Source organism: Eretmochelys imbricata, chromosome 1 (assembly GCF_965152235.1).
Source record: "Eretmochelys imbricata isolate rEreImb1 chromosome 1, rEreImb1.hap1, whole genome shotgun sequence".
Classification (NCBI taxonomy): Eukaryota; Metazoa; Chordata; order Testudines; family Cheloniidae; genus Eretmochelys; species Eretmochelys imbricata.
In genome coordinates, this window is record NC_135572.1 from 313,673,087 (window position 1) to 313,689,724 (window position 16,638).

General features: G+C 47.3%; 1 protein-coding gene across 1 annotated transcript in view; it reads left to right on the plus strand.

The window, feature by feature from the left end:
* CFTR (CF transmembrane conductance regulator) overlaps positions 1-16,638 on the plus strand; it is a 147,342-nt gene that overhangs the window by 62,560 nt on the left and 68,144 nt on the right. Inside the window, exons 12-13 of the mRNA XM_077841557.1 lie at positions 13,534-13,628; positions 16,458-16,544. Coding sequence (XP_077697683.1) covers positions 13,534-13,628; positions 16,458-16,544 — 182 coding nt within the window. The remainder of the gene's footprint in view (positions 1-13,533; positions 13,629-16,457; positions 16,545-16,638) is intronic.

A 16,638-nucleotide genomic window follows, 5' to 3' on the forward strand; every position in this document is an offset into this window, starting at 1 on the left:
AAACAGAACTCCTGGACTGGGATCATGAACTTTCTGTAAATGATTTTACACAAATCTAATGAGCAGCAGGACTTAGGGAGCACAAGAGGCTTTTTTATTTGAATAGGAGACCAATTTTTTTAAGTGACTGGTGACTTTGAGACCAATTTGAGACACCTTAGAAGGACCTGATTTTCACTAGGGAAATGCTCAGGACTTTCTAAAAATCAGGCCCCTTTAACATGTCCCAAGTTGAACACACACAAATTTGAAGCATTCAAAATTATTACTTACTAAGTCTATAGCAGAAATGCTGAGAAGCAGACATTAGCCTGAATGGTGAGGTTTCATTCTGGAGTTGAACAGCCTCAAAATTCGGGGTTTGTTCAGATCCATTTAATTTTAAAGACTGCTTATAGTTTAATGACCAGGGGGAAAGTGCAGTTTTGTGCTTTCTGCAAAATCAGCAAGCTGTAATTGCAAATGTATATAACAAGGCTGAAATAAAATAAAATGGGGGAAGGGAGTGGAAGGAAGTTAAAGTTAATAGGTTTTAAAGTCAGAAGGGTCATAAAATCTCATCCAGTAAATTCTATATCAACCTTATAACATGTTTGAGCTAGAACATTTATTTTTAGAAGGATATCCAGTCTTGATTTAAAGACACCAAGTGAAGGAGAATCCACCACACCCATAGATGGCTTTTTCCAATTGTTAATTATCCTCGCTGTTAAAAATGTGCACCTTATTTCTATCCTGAATTTGTCTAGCTTCATCTTCCAACTACTAGATCATCTTTTGCCTTTTTGTTTATTTTGCTAGATTAAAGAGCCATCCACTATCAGAAATCTCTTCCCCGTGTAGATACTTGTAGATTGTGACCAAACCACTTCTTAATCTTCTCTTGGTTTATCTAAATCAGTGGTCCCCAAACTTTTAATGTTGCACCCTCACCTTAGCCCGTAATGTAATCTTTCTGGGCCCCACTGGGGCTGGGAAGAGGGCCAGAGGCTGGGAGCAGCAGCTGGGGCCACAGCTGGGAGTAGGGCCACAGCCGGGAGTGGCCCAGGGGAGGGAGGCTGGTCTGGGCCCCACCACACCCTCGCAAAGATTCCTCCATGCCCCACAGTTTGTGGACCTCTGATCTAAATAGATAGTTTCTTAACTCTCTCATTGTAAGGCATGTCTTCCAGACTTTGAATAATTCTTGTAGCCCTCTTCTGAACCCTTTCCAGTTCGTGAACACCCTTTTTGAAGTGTGCACACCAGAACTGGACACACTAATGCAGAGTATAGAGGTGAATATCAGCCTCCCAACTCCTACTCAGTGATCTTCTATTGATATTCCAGGTACCCATTTTATTTATTTATGTATTTTAGTGTTTTGTGCACTAGTATTCTGCCACAGGTAATCTTAACTGTTCAGAATATGCAGCATATGACCCACTTGTAGATTATTTGTATTCAAGGCAAATTCTGCAAGGTGAAGCAGAGATGCTGGTAGATGTGTCCTCTGCTGCAAGAATTCTGCCAGCCAGTAAGCTTCCTTAAGATTAAGGAGGATATGTGGTGGGATGCATTTTGCTGCTCCTCTAAACTTCGAATTTGCACCCCTCTATAGCACACTCTACTCAGCAGTCCCTTTCCCTGCCTCTCATACCACTAATTCCCACAGCAAGTTTTCCTGGCTCTTGCCTCAGCCCTCCATGGCTCCGCAGTGGTCTCCCCTTTTGTCGATCTGGTTTTCTGAAGCAGTTCCTTTCAGTAGTAGCTCCACTGGACACAGTCCCAGGAACTTCCACAGCCCCTCCCCTCATTGCTGCTGCCCTCTTTTTTAATGGCAGCTAAGTAATTCCATCTCTTTCCTCAGGTACAGGGGGTGAGCTAATCAGGCAGCCAGGCCAGCTCCAGGCCTCTGACCCCAGAGAAATGTTATCCCTTACTCCATCACACCCACCGGTGGATAGGTCCTGCTGAGTTGTGCTGAGCAGTTCTTGGCCACAGTGGAGGATCTGGCCTATTGTGTGTACTCTCTGCCTAATAAGAGGTGTCATTATAGTTTCAAATCCACTGCAAGCCCATCTGCTTAGAGATGGGCTTCAGTTGCTCAGTTCCAGCTGAGATCCAAAAGTGAAGGGGTATTAAATCTGGGGGTTTGTTTGGGCCTCATCTCTATTTCTGTGAGATTTGAAAGGTTTATGTTCTTGCTGGAAATACAGAAGTAATCATGCGAGTGAGCAAATGGGTGAGGGAGTGTATTTTGCTTGTAACTAAAGAGAAAAATGATTAAATTGAGTGGAATGATGTTCTAGCTCCTTACTGAAATCCTTCACTTCTGTTTCAGCTCAAATATACTTACAGATTCCCTAGGGCATTTCACACAATGGGGCCTGCACTATGATCTTTGTAGTTGTTGGGAATGCTCTTGAGGCTTGCTGTGCAGAAAACAGATGGCAGAGAGAGAGAGAGAGAGAGAGGAAGACCACTTCCAAGAGGAAGGAGGGGGAATAAAAGAAGGGGAATATATTGGGTGGGGGCAGGGGAGGGAGAAGGCAGAGTGCAGAGAAGAGAACACAAAGGAAATTGGGGAGAGTGGATAGAGAAGTGAGAGTATGGGGTATTAGTGAGAATAAAGAGAGAGCAAGGGGAAGAGAGAAGAAGAGAAAGTGAAGAGATCTGCGGGGGTAGAGAAGGGGAGAGTGAAAGAAGCAAAGAAGAAGGAAGTCAAGAGTATTAGAGAGAGAAGGAGGAAGTGACGGTGAACTACAAAGAGCAGACACTGGATGGTTGAGATCTCTGCTCTGTTCTACCATTTGCAGGGTTATTTTATTTTAGGGGCGGGGGGGGGTCCAAAAGTTGGCAAGCCAAAGTGCAGACCATTCAACCCCTCCTCCCTTAATCACCCACAAATGTAACTGAAGTCACTGGGAACGGTAGGGACTCTGTACTTCTGAATGATCAGGCTGCAGGTTTATCGATTTGGACACCCGAAAATGAATGTATCCAGTAGAACTGGATACTCCATAATTATTATACATTTATATGTTGTTCAGCATCAACAGGTTAAATTCATCCCTGATTTGACTCCACTTTCTTCAGTAAAGTTACACCAAGGATGAATATGGCCCAATACTATATATTTTTTGCAGTGGCTAATGCATGTTCCAAACAACTAATGTGTGTCACATTTATTTTAATTTTTTGATTTGTATTTGCCATTGGTAGCTACCTCTAAATGGAAAAGTTGAGTAAGTAGGATCGATTTAGACAAAACATGAAATATTCTGCTGACTCCTTTGGAATCAAATTAATGAAACATTTGTTACCCGTGACAGTCCCAGAGTAGTGCCCCCTGTCTACTCTGTGCTATAATCTCCTAAACTGGATTGGAGGGAAGATTTCTTTGGCAGTGTAACACAATAGGTGTCTCTGTTGAAAAATCTCTAATGGCACAAAATATTTTGGCAATGGCACAAAATGGTACCATATTATATTTTATGCACAAACAGGATGAAATCCTGACACCATTTAAGTCAGTGGGTATGTCTACACTGCACACTAAGCTTGGGCTTTGATTCAGTTTTGAGCCCAAGCCTGTCTTCTGTCCCCACACAAATCCGTATGACTTGGATCAGCAAGCACTCTGGAGTCTGGTCCTAGGATCTTCTGGTGCGTGGGTCAGAGCCCAAGTCCCCCTGGGACTCTGGTCCAAGCGCTGTCATTTTGCAGTGTGCACACAGCTCAAGATGCACACCTGAGTTAGAAGGTCTGCGTAGTGATGATTGGATGTGTTAGCACAGCTGTGAGGCCCAAGTCTAGCAATTGTAAGCCCAGGTTTACAATGCAATGTGGATGCTCAAGTGTGGGCTTGGGAACCCTGAGGGTATGTCTACACTGCAATAAAAATCCTGCAGCACCAAGTCTCAGAGTGCAGGTCACTGAACTCAAGCTCATGGTTCTTGGGCAGTGAGGCTAAAAATAGCAATGTGGGCAGTGAGGCTTGGGCTGAATCCCAGGCTCTAAGACCCATCTGTCTCCCCAGCAGAGCCCGGAGCCCAGGTTTCGGCGCAAGCCTGGACATCTACACTGCAATTTTTAACCTCACTGCCTGAGCCCATAAGCCCAAGTCAGATGACCCAGTGTGGATGTATCTTGAGTCCACAAGCCTGGGTCTCATGGACCCAGGTTTACAATGCAGTGGGGCCAGACTTTCACCCATTGTCTGTAATGGAAGTTCCTATAGATGCCACAGTTCTTTGGCTGGTCTCTACTGGAAGAACAGTAGCACTAGGAACCAGTAACTGTATTTCTGAATGGACTCAGTAGGAACTGGGGGAAAAAAATTCAGCTCAAATATCTAGATATATAAATACGCAAATATCTAATGGCACAGTGGAGAGACATAAAGGTTTTATCTGTAAGAGCAAGGGATGGATGCAGTATTCATGCACGGGCAGCGAAGCCCTCATTGAGCTATGCAGAACATCCCAAATGAGTGCCTATAAAACTTGTATATCATGGCACACTACCATGGATCCTCTCTAAATACCTCATACATTACAGATATACTATTTATGACAAGTTTTGAAATGTTTTAAAAGATTTTGGTGCTGTTTTTCACATCTCTCTGCCTGTAAACTCAAGTATGTATATTCTTTACAGGAGTTTGACTGTACAGGTCTCTATGAGGGAAGGAAATAATAATACCTCTCTCTGGTATAGTGCTTTTCATCAGTAGATCTCAGAGTGCTTCACAGGAGGTGGTCAGTATCAGAATCCCCATTTTACAGATGGGGGAAGGAGGCACAGGGAGGTGAAGTGACTTGCCCAAGGTCACCCAACAGGGCAACAGTATATCTAGGAATAGAATCCAGGTCTCCTGAGTCCCAGTCCAGTGTTCTATCCTGTAGGCTGCACTGCCTCAACTTCAGAACATTCTATTACCCAAAATAACTTTTTCCATATATAAGTATCTTGATTTTTAAAGTCAGATATGTCAAAATCTTCTATGGTGGGAAAAGAAGGCTATTATTAAATTGAAAAACTGGGAGTCTCCCCTTTCCTGAGGTACCAGGCACCCAATTTCTAGGCCATGAGATGCGGGGCATTTAATCTGTCCCTGAACCAGGACTGAACAGTGTTGTTCATTCTATCCCTGAGGCCAGTGTTAATTTGAAAGGGAGGAGGAAGGAAATACTTTCCTGGCATGTTATTTTATTTATTTATTTTCATGCCTGTTGGAGATGTCTCAGCGGTTTGGAATGTTAGAAATTGTTCAGAGGAGAATGATGAATGGTCGCAGTCACAGGTAAGGTGATCAAAGGCACATTGTAAAGGGAGAGCTGAGACTCCTGGCACAAAATTAATATCTAGAGGTGGGCTCAAGCCAGAATACTGGATCTAAACAGCTCTGAAATCTGGGGTTTTTAAAATCCAGGTCTGAATTTTGGGGAGTGACCCAGTCTCTATTAACAAGGGATAGTTTTTGGGTTGCAAGTGTATGAACTGGAGATTGATTTTCCCTAGCTGATCCCATTGCTGAAGTAAGAAGTCACATGCTGGTTGATTTAATCAGTCAATATAATAAATATTCAGGCTGGTACCACAATGAGACTTAATCTTTCACCTTCTCCTCCCCCTCATTGTCCTTATAAGGAAAAGGTCAAGTAAAGTTTCTGAATGAAGAAAAACTTTAAAACAGCAACAACAACCACAACCACCACTCTAGTCCCACTCATTCAGAATGCAATACGCATCAGCTTTCATGTTTCAGAAATAATAATGGCATAAAATGGAAAGAAAATGCCGCACAAAGGTTTCAGTCTTGTACTAAAGAAAAAGCAAAGTCTCCTGGGTCCAGATTCTCCCATGTGCTCCACTCAAGATTCTGGCAATATGTGGCCAGTGGAGAATTCCCCTTGCAGAGGAGAACTTTCCAGTGGTGTAAAGCTAGTGGAGGTGGTGTCAACTACTGGTGGGTGCAGGGTTCTCCCTAGTGTTAAGCTTCTCAACTCTAGAGCCAGACTGCGTAGGATCAGGGAGACACAAATAGATCCCTAGTCCTTCCCTCACCCCTGCCAATCATGGTAGGGAATTAAGCCCTTGTTTTATATTTGTTGAGTTTGTGTTTTTACCACTGACTATTCATCAATTCACTTAAATAAGAGAGAGCCCAAGCTGTAAAGTTTGGATCCCAAACTCATTGCAAACCCCCCCAAAGACAAGGGCTTTGGGGATCTAGGGTATTGGAACCACTGTGGCTATGGACTTCCCCAAATTTTGAGATGTTCAGATCCAAAGTTTGGTTCATGGTCTTCTCTAACTATGACTGCAAACACACGTTCTTCTTCGAGTGATTGCTCATGTGTATTCCACAATAGGTGTGCGTGCTCGCCACGTGCACTGGTGCTGGAAGTTTTCCCCTAGCAGTGCCCGTAGGTACTGAGCGCCCCCCATCCTCAGTTCCTTCTTGCCGCCAGTGAAGGTGCATCAGAACCACTCTGCTCCAGCTTTGCTGTAGCTCGTCCCCAGAACTGCTTGTTCGTTTAGTGTTAGTACCTGTAGTTAGTTAGCTGCTCAGTTAGTTCAATTAGTTACAGCACCTGGGCCGGGACATGCCCCGCGCCCCGGGTTTTAAGTCATGCGACTCTTGTAGGTGATCTATTCCAAGGAGTGACCCACATGCAGACCGTTTATGCTGTTTGGGAGAAACCCATATTAGCAATTGTTGCAAGATTTGCAAATCATTCAAACCTCGGACCAAGAGGGAAAGAGACATTAGGCTCCGGACCATTCTGATGGAGCCGGCACTGACCCCAACTCCAGCGTGCCACTCCGAGCCGGCACCGGGCACCGCGGTGTCAGTGTGCGGCGACCTTCCGGAGCCTTCGACCAGTTGGCACCGCTCCCCATCTACAGGGCACAAGAAGGCAAAAATGTTGCCTTCTTCACAGCGGCACAGAGGTAAACCCAGGGCAGAGGCTAGACCCATGTCGGACAGTCCTCGATCCCCTCTGGCCTCTAGGCCTCCGACTCATATAGAGCGGAGTAGCCCAGGCACTTCAGACCAGGCCTCCCCTGCTGTCCGGATGCCCTCCACGCAAGAGGCCCTGCAGGCGGCCCGGGACATCATGTCCATGCCAGTACCAGGAGTGCCGCCAATGTCAGTCCTGCGCTCCAGGGGCAAGCCACCGCTGGGATCTCCGCAGTCACCCCCAGCTCGGTACTGGTCTCGGTCCAGAGAACATTCACGATGTCGTTCTCTGCCAGTGACCATTCAGGGAAAAGTCCATGTGGATCATCCTCGACTCCCACCAGACTGTCTGGTTGGGTGCCATCCGACTGAGACTCTTGGCACCGCTCCACTTCAAGGAGTGAGTACCTATGGGACTGAGGCAGACGTCGCCAGAGGTCCTCGTGTCAGAGGGGTTACCGTAGCCGGTCACAGCCTGGATGTCGATGCTGTTCCCGCTCGGAATCCCACTCCAAGACCCCGCCAAGGCATCGCCTCCGCAGCCCCGGGCGTCGATCTCCAGCATCTTGCCATTGCGGGTCCACCCATTGGAGCTGATCGCAGAGCAGCTGCTACCGATGGTACCAGTCCTCGTGAGATTGCGGTCCCGTGGTTGGCCCATGGAGGGACGTCGCTCATCGCTCCCGGCACTGCCGCTCCTCCCGGGACAGCAGCAGATTGTTTGTCAGCCCGGCCTCCGCTCGTAGTCATCCCTCCATGGGCCAGGCCAGCCGGGCCGAGCAACCGGGCCCGCCGGTGCTGCAGCAAGTGTAGTGGCTCTGGGCCCCATGGCTGGCCCAGTGGTACCAGTGGGCTCTGTGGCCCCCAACGCAGCCCTGGTGGGGGCTCACTCAGTAGCCGGAGCCTCAGAGGCACCATTGGCCTCCCTCTCCAGACCTCCAAGGAAGGAGTTGGTGGGACATACATCCCCAGCACCATGCCCGGAGACTGACCAAGTGGTGGGCCCTCCGGTGCCGGTGGACACCCAAAGTACCACACTGGCCTTCTCGCCCTCCCTGGATGAGGTGATTACAGCCCTGCTCCCCTCAGTCCTGCAGGAGGACTTTAGGGCCCACCGGAGACTCTTAAAAAGGGTGGAATCAAGCCTCCACCTCCAGGCAGAGGAGATGGAGGAGCCCTTGCACTCCCTGTTTAATGTACTGTCCCCGTTGGCACTGGGAAGGGTAGCCTTGCTTCTCCATGAAGGGGTGGAAAAAACTTCAAATGCCCGGCCTCGGCCCCTACCTCCAAGAGAGTGGAACACAAATACTTTGTACCCAACAAGGGACATGCGTACTTATAAACCCACCTGGCGCCCAACTCCCTGGTGGTTAAGTCGGTCAACCACAGGGTATGGCAGGGCCATCCAGCCCGTACCCCAAAAAATAAAGATTCATGGAGGCTGGACTCTTTTGGAAGAAAAGTTTATTCGTCCTTGAGCTCCCAGTTACGAGTGACAAACCAGCAGGCTCTCCTGGGCCGGTATGAGTTCAATCTGTGGGGCTCCCTGCGTAAGTTCGAGGACTCCCTCCAGGAGCATGATAGGAAGGAGTTCAAGGCACTGGTGGAGGTGGTTACAGTGGCTGCCAGGGCAACCCTGCAAGTGGCTTCGGATGCGGCAGACACGGCTGTACAGTCCATGGCCTCCGCAGCGTCCATGAGAAGGGCGTCGTGGCTCCTGCTGTCCGGGCTGTCCGGTGAGGTGCAGGCCACCATGCAGGATCTCCCGTTTGACGGCAAAGCTGTTTGCAGAACAAACAGATACAAAGCTGCATGGTATAAAGAACTCTCGCATGACCCTCCAGACTCTGGGTCTCTATGTCCCGGCTCCAGCTAAATCGAAGTTTAAGCCACAGCAGACTCCCGCTCAGGCCTCCACCCAAAATATGAGGCCGCCTATAAGAAGGCATGGGACTATAAAAGGTGCCCTCAGAGGCAGTTGAGGCTGGCCCCGCAACCTGGATCCTCTGAGGGCAAACAGGCGGGGAAAAGGTGATTTTGACAGGACGCTCGGGGGGCGCCCTGCTAGTCCTCCTCAGGGATCCACCCTCAATAAAGCTTCAGTTCAAAGGCAAGGGGTTCTACTCCCACTATTTCCTTATCCCAAAGGCCAAAGGGGGACTCAGGCCCATCCTGGACCTGCGAGATCTGAACCAGTACTTGGTAAAGCTCAAGTTCCGTATGGTCTCCCTGACCTCCATCATCCCCTCCCTGGATCCCGGGGACTGGTACATGCTGCCTTCGATCTGCAGGACGCATATTTCCACATTCACATATTCGAGGGGCACAGAAGCCTCCTCCATTTCATGGTGGGGAAGAATCACTACCAATTTACGGTCCTCCCATTTGGCCTGTCCACTGCCCCCAGGATATTTACAAAATGTATGTTGATGGTAGCGGCCTACCTCAGGCGCCGGGGGGGTGTCCAGATTTTTCCTTATCTGGACGATTGGCTGGTCAAGGGCAGCTCCAGGTCTCAGGTGAGGGATCACGCATTAGTCCCAGGTCAATGTGTAAGCAGAGTCAGGATGAGCTCCACCCTGACATCTGGTGGTGAGGTGTGGCAAGTTGTGGAAAAGAACTTCAGGGACTGATATCATTTGCATAGGCACACCCACCCCGCCTAGAATGAGGCCATAGCTGCCCAAATGGTCACTTTGGCTGTTGTGGGATCCCCAGTGTCTCTGTTATTGGGGCAGGAAGAATAAATTGTTATTACCCTGATTATGGGAACTGTGCTTGGAACTGTACTTGGCCTTTTGTTATGATGGAGGGACTCACCATCAACTAAGTAGCACTCGCTAGGCAAGGGACATGGGTTCCAAAACTCTGTGAATTGAGAGAGGATTGAGACAGGTATTAGTACCTGGTGGTCTGGGCCCCTTTGTGAGGGCCTGAAACACCAATTGCACCTCTGTCTCTCTCCACTGTGGAATGTCAGAGCTAATTTTGGGTCTATTAAGCGTCTTTCTACAGGTACTGTGCTGAATTCACTTTAGCCTCATGGTGCACCAGTACTAAGGCTCTCACTACTCTGAGCTGAAATCACTGAGCACTGTGTCAAGTAGTGGGGAGCCGGAAGATCTAGAGTGCAGTGGTGCTGTTTGTGGATAGGCTGGTGGAGAAGAGACGGTGGCGTGTTCGTGAGATGGCGAGCTGAGCTGTGCAGAGCGGAGCCCTGTGGGGCAGTCAGCTTCAGGTCATGTAAGGTGCCCCTTACCTCTTTCCCCCACACACACAGGCACATTTTTAGCCAGACTGGGGAGTAACACTCTGCAGATGAACTTTTGAACTCTGGGGCTGGACTTTTTGGACTTTGGGTGATTTTTGGATTGCTGGACTCAAGAGACGTTTGGGTTCTGGGACTCAAGAACCTGAGGGAAAGGATGTGGCCCAATTTGCTGGGGTGGGTTTTTGCTCATGGTTTGGTTAATAAACACTAGTTGTGGTGTTTCCCCAATTTAGTGCTGAGGTCGTTTACCTCATGTTATTAAAGATTCTCTGCTACACCAAGACTCTGTGCTTGCGAGAGGGGAAGTATTGCCTCTTTGAGGCGCCCAGGGGGTGTGTAAGATTTTCCCAGGTCACTGGGTGGAGGCTTGAGCCAGTTTTGCATTTGCTTTGATGAGAGGGAACCCCTTTGTACTGAACCCGGCCCTTGTTGCTATCAACTTGGCCTGGCAGAAGGGTTACAAGTTCATGGAGTTTATTGGGGCACTCCTGGATGCCTCATTGGCCACAGCTTCCCTCCCACCGGACAGGTTCAAGACCCTGAAGGGGCTCATTGACACAGTCACAAAGTTCCCAGTGACAACAGCCAGAGCGTGCCTCCAGCTCTTGAGTCACATGTGGGCGTGCACGTACATGGTCTGCCACACCAGACTTCGAATGAGGCCCCTCCAGCTCTGGCTGGCCTCGGAGTTTTCCCAGGCCAGGGACAGGATGGACAAGGTCCTCATCGTGCCCGACTTGGTGATCGCTTCCCTACGGTGGTGGTCCACCCCAAGCAACATGCTCCAAGGGGTCCCGTTCAGGGACAGGGCCCTGTCGCTGGACCTGGTGTCCGAAGCATCGGACCTGGGTTGGGGGCTCATGTGGGGAATGTTTGGACCCACGGTCTGTGGTCATCTCAGGATCGGACCCCACACATAACGTCAAGGAGCTCAGGGCGGTACACCTTCTGCTTACACCTGGAGGGCAAGGTGGTCAGAGTCCTCACGGACAACATGGCCTCAATGTTCTATATCAACAGGCAAGGTGGGGCCCAGTCATCTGCTGCGAAGCCCTCAGGCTGTGAGATTTCTGTATAGTCCATGGCATCTGCCTAAAGACCTTCCATCTACCGGGTGCCTGGAACGCACAGGCGGATCTCTTGAGCAGGGACTTCTCTCAGCACGAGTGGTCTCTCCACCCGGAAGTGGCTCACTGACTTTTCCAAGTGTGGGGAACTCCCCAGGTTGACCTGTTTGCTACTTGGCAGAACTGGCGCAGTCCCCGGTTCTGCTCCAGGGGGTGACTGGGATGGGGCACTATCTTCAATGCCTTCCTCCTGTCCTGGTCAGGCCAGTTTTCTCTATGCCTTCCCCCCGTTCCCACTGATCAGCAAGGTCCTGGAAAAGGTAAAGGTGGACAAGGCCCGGGTCCTCCTGATTGTCCCAGCAAGGCCCAGGCAACATTGGTACGGGACCTCACGGGCCTGGCATTCCGCCTGGATCTGCTGTCCCAGGACCAGGGCCACCTCCTCCATCCCAACCTAGCAGCTCTCTACCTCACCGCTTGGCTGCTTAATGGTTAGGTAGGGAGGAGAGAACAGAAGGGGTCCAGCACATCGTCCTAGAAAGCAGGCGGCCCTCCATGCACCATGTCTACTTGGCAAAGTGGTGCCGGTTCTCCAAATGGGTGGCTGAGCGGGGTGTCTCCCCGGTGGCTGCCCCAATCCATCTTATCCTGGACTACCTTCTCCACCTTATAGCCCAGGGCCTGGTGCCCTCGTCAGTCAGGGTGCACCTGGCAGCCACATAGGCCTTCCATCCGCCGGTGCAGGGGCACATGGTATTCTCCCATGCTAGGACTGGCTGGTTCCTCAAGGGGTTGGACCATCTGTTCCTGTATGCCAGGCCCCCAGTCCCGCAGTGGAACCTGAACCTGGTGTTGACCCATCTCACGGGGCCCCTGTTTGAGCCGCTAGCCACGTGCGCCTGGTCCCTCCTCTCATGGAAGGTGGCCTTCCTGGTCGTGATCATGTCGGCTAGGCGGGTCTCAGAGCTCAGGGCCCTGACCTCCAAGCCCCCATACGTGGGGTTTAATAAGGGACAAGGTCCAGCTCCGCCCACACCCTGCATTCCTCCCAATGGTGGTCTCTGCCTTTCACATGGGTCAGGACATTTTTCTGCCCATCCTCTGCCCCATGCCCCACGCATCCAGTGAGGAGCACCGTCTCCACATGCTCGATGTGTGACAGGCTCTGGCTTTCTACCTCGAATGGACCAACCTGTTCAGAAAGTCCTCACAACTGTTCATCGCCTCGGCTAAGCGCATGGGGAGTCGGTCGATCTCCACTCAGTGGCTTTCCAACTGGATCACTTCATGCATCCACACCTGTTATGAACTGGCAGGTATCTCCCCGTCACCGATTGTGAAGGCGCACTCGATTCGGGCATAGGCCTCGTCAGCTGCCTTCTTGGCCCACATCCCCATCCAGGACATTTGTAGGGCCACCACGTGGTCTTCGCTTCACATGTTCACCTCGCACTATGCGATCATCTCTCAAACCAGGGATGAAGCCTGGTTCGGCAGGACTGTTCTCCATCCTGAGAACTTGTGAACTCCTACCCACCTCCAACAGATATAGCTTGGAATCACCTATTGTGGAATACACATGAGCAATCACTCAAAGAAGAAAAGGCAATTACCTTTTCCGTAACTGGTGTTCTTCGAGATGTGTTGCTCATGTCTATTCAACATCCCACCCTCCGTCGGAGTTGTCTGGCAAGAAGGAACTGGTGGTGTGGGGAGCGTGCAGCTCTCCTTATACCGCTCCATGGAGGCACCACTTCAGGGGTTGCTGGGGCGCTCCCCACTAAGGGCACTGCTAGGGGAAAAGCTTCTGGCACCAGTGCACGTGGCGAGCACGCACACCTATTTTGGAATAGACATGAGCAACACATCTCGAAGAACACCAGATATGGAAAAGGTAACTGTCTTTTTGTCATTCTTCTCCCAGGTAGGAAATGTACATTAGTGGTTAGAGGTTTAGAATTAGATTATGTAAAAGGGCCATTCTTTACTTGTAGGGAACTAATGTTTAAGACTAATATTTGCTCATAAGTCTCGATAACCTTTTGGTGAGCTCTGAGGTAAATAAATGTTTACACTTTAATGATTCATTTCTGAATAAGGAAACAATGAAATAAGCAAACAAATTTGTGTGATCTTACAGTTATCTCCATCTAAACACTATGTGCATTTGCTTTTCGTTAATTTGCAATTTGTGACATTTGAATATGGAAAATACACATCTAATTTTTAAAATCTTTTAATAGGAGATTTCAAAGTTTCCTGAGAAAGACTGCACAGTATTGGGGGAAGGCGGAATCATCCTGAGTGGAGGTCAACGGGCAAGAATCTCACTAGCGAGGTGAATATTTTATCATCTGAATGGCTGACACGTCACATTTGGAAAACATAGTATGAACATTTAATGACATGTGGACCTAATTCTGCCATATAGATATATGTGCATAACTCCAGTGGGAGCTGCATTTTAACATCAGAGATCAGATTTTTGTCCTATGAAAATACAGGTATTTAAGATACATCTATATGTTCATTAATTTAGTTCAGAAATACCTAGAGATTCAGCAAAAGATGAAAGTTTCCATAGTTAACTGAAACTGTCAGGTTAAAGTTCACAGCATGAAATGTTGATTGTCTGAGCACCAGAGAAATGCTTGTCATGTGCAAATAGAAATACAAAATTTTTCAGCAACTGTCACTAGAGGGTCTCAAAGAGCTTTACACATTAAATAATTGAGAATCATAATGCCCTCAGAGGGTTGTCAGATATTGTCTCCATTTTCCAAACAGGGAAATTGAGGCCTGATCCCTGGAACTGGCTCTGCGACGCAAACCACTTCAAAGGAGACAAAGCAAAGACCTTACCTCCTCTCCACACAAGCCCGCAGAGTGATCCTTCATAAGGTGTTGCACAGTGGCTGTGCTTTCTAGGACTTCAGTGTCTCTCATGCTGGCCCTAAGGCAGTGAAACTATGCATCCCCCCTACACAGGGCTTTTTAAACATTTTATTAAACGTTCATTCAATCAAGAGACAACCCTCCCAATAAAATTGTTGAGGAAGAATTTTTTTTTTTAAAGATACGTATGGTTTGCTTATTTCCCCCCTTATTTAAGACTGGCATCTATTAAATAACAGTTAAGAATTAAGCTCAAAGAAATATCATATTTGGTATAAAAGAATTAAACCACACAAACTAGGCACTGCATCCTTGGAGGAACCTGCAAAGGAATAACCAGGGGATGGGGGTACAAGTTGGGTGAGATAATATCTTTTATTGGACCAACTAATTATCTCACCTACCTTGTCTCTCTAATATCCTGGAACCAACATGGCTACAACAACACTGCATACAGAGGAAGGGGAAGCAGACTGAATTTTCAATTTTTCTCCAAAATCTGAGCTTTCCTTAAAAGAAGCCTCTAGCTGGTGTAGTTGTGAAGAAAAACACCTTCAAACTCTGAAGCAGTGTAACCAAACACGGTGATGTCTGCCTGGGTTTGCAGAGCCTGAAACAATAGCTCTGACATGTGAACTGCCCCATTCATTTCAGTGGGTGCTAATTCAGATGCCAATGGTGATTCGTTAACCATTAGGTAACAGTGTTGAAATTTAAAGTATACCAATACTCAAACCACACAAGGCAGAAGTAGGATCATATTATGAAGACATAGACCAGAATTTCTCAAACATTGGGCATGCTCTAGTGCAGGTGAGGTTAAAGATGCATATATTAAGATGTGGAGGCCTTTAGAACACTTGGCAGAGTTGCAAGTAGGCAGAGGGAGTGGTTAATTCCATTTTCCTGAAGGGGGCAAGTCTCATCTTTCTAAAGTTTGGGGAATGCTGAACTAAAGTATAAACCATTCAGATTTCCATAAAAACTATCAGACTGATTAAATACCTTTCCAAACTCTGTGTACAGCCATGTTTATAAACTTCCAAAGGAACTCAGGTCAATTCCTGGAATGTCATATGATTGATTTTATCAATCTACTGTTGTGTGATCAGCTTGCCAATAGGCATTAGTCTTCAGCTGTATAATTATATTTTTAAAATAAAAAGTCACAAAGACAGTATAGGCAACATCCAATATATAGCACTGAGCTGAACACGGCCATTAATGTTGGAAGTAAGTTATAAACTCGCCAACTGTTGAAAATGTCAAGAACAGTATGATTACTGTGCAGTCACTACATCAAAATGTACAATAAGTGAATTCAATCATAATAGAAGGTCTTCCAGTAAAATTACCTATACTATTGGCAGAGTATACTATTAATGTTTTTAGTGGCTATATGTTTTTCATATTATGTTTGTTCAAGATAACTGTTTAGAAACAAAGGTTAAAAGATTTTTAAGTACTTTAAATGGAAGTAAAATCCAATTTTCAGGGTTTTCTTGATTATTTCTTTGTACTGCTCATTTATAGTGTCACGTTTTACAATCACACAGTAAGACAAAGGGCCTGCTCCTGCTCCCATTGACATCAATGGCAAAACTCTTGTTCACTTCAGTGGGGGCGGGGTTGGGCCCCAGTGTCCAGCTCAAGATCATTACAGTCTAAGATTCGGACCCTGCAAATACTTAGGCACTTGCTGAACATCAAACATGTGAGTAGTACCACTGATGTTAGGTAGCTGTTTGCAGGATTGGGACCTAAGTTTCTCATATAGGACCCTGCAGTCCATTTACTATAAAGCACTTTACAAGACTGAGCCCTATGGTCCCATAATTCTGTAAGTCTTCGACAGAGAAAGAGCTTGAGATCAGTAGACTTTGGAACAGGTCCAGAATCCCTGTTAAACTGAGCAAGCATATTACACATACACAACTTGCAAGAGCAGGCCTTAAGAAGGTCTTTAAAAGCCCCAAAGCAAAAGACACAGTAAAGGTGGTTGGGCAGTTTCTTTTGATTACATGGAATTCCATGAAAAATTACCTTACTATGCAAAATGCCCTTCTACAAGGAAAGGCTTTATTAAAAGGTGAATTATAAACCTATTTAATTCTGAACACTGATTCCCTATAAATAAGCAGTCTAGATTCTTATATCTATTAGTTACAGCTGTTATGAGATTCAATTTTAAAAGCATGCATTTTAAATGTAACTTAAATTGAACAGGTAGATAGTAGTGAAAGCTAATTTCATTTCTATTTCCTTTGTTTAGAGCAGTGTACAAAGATGCTGATTTGTATCTCCTGGATTCTCCTTTTGGCTATTTAGATATTTTAACAGAAAAAGAAATATTTGAAAGGTACTGTATGTTTTCTGAGGTTTGTTTCTGGGAGTTCTGTCAAGCAGCACAATGCAAAGCACAAATCCAAGAAAGAAAACACTCCCTCCTCTAT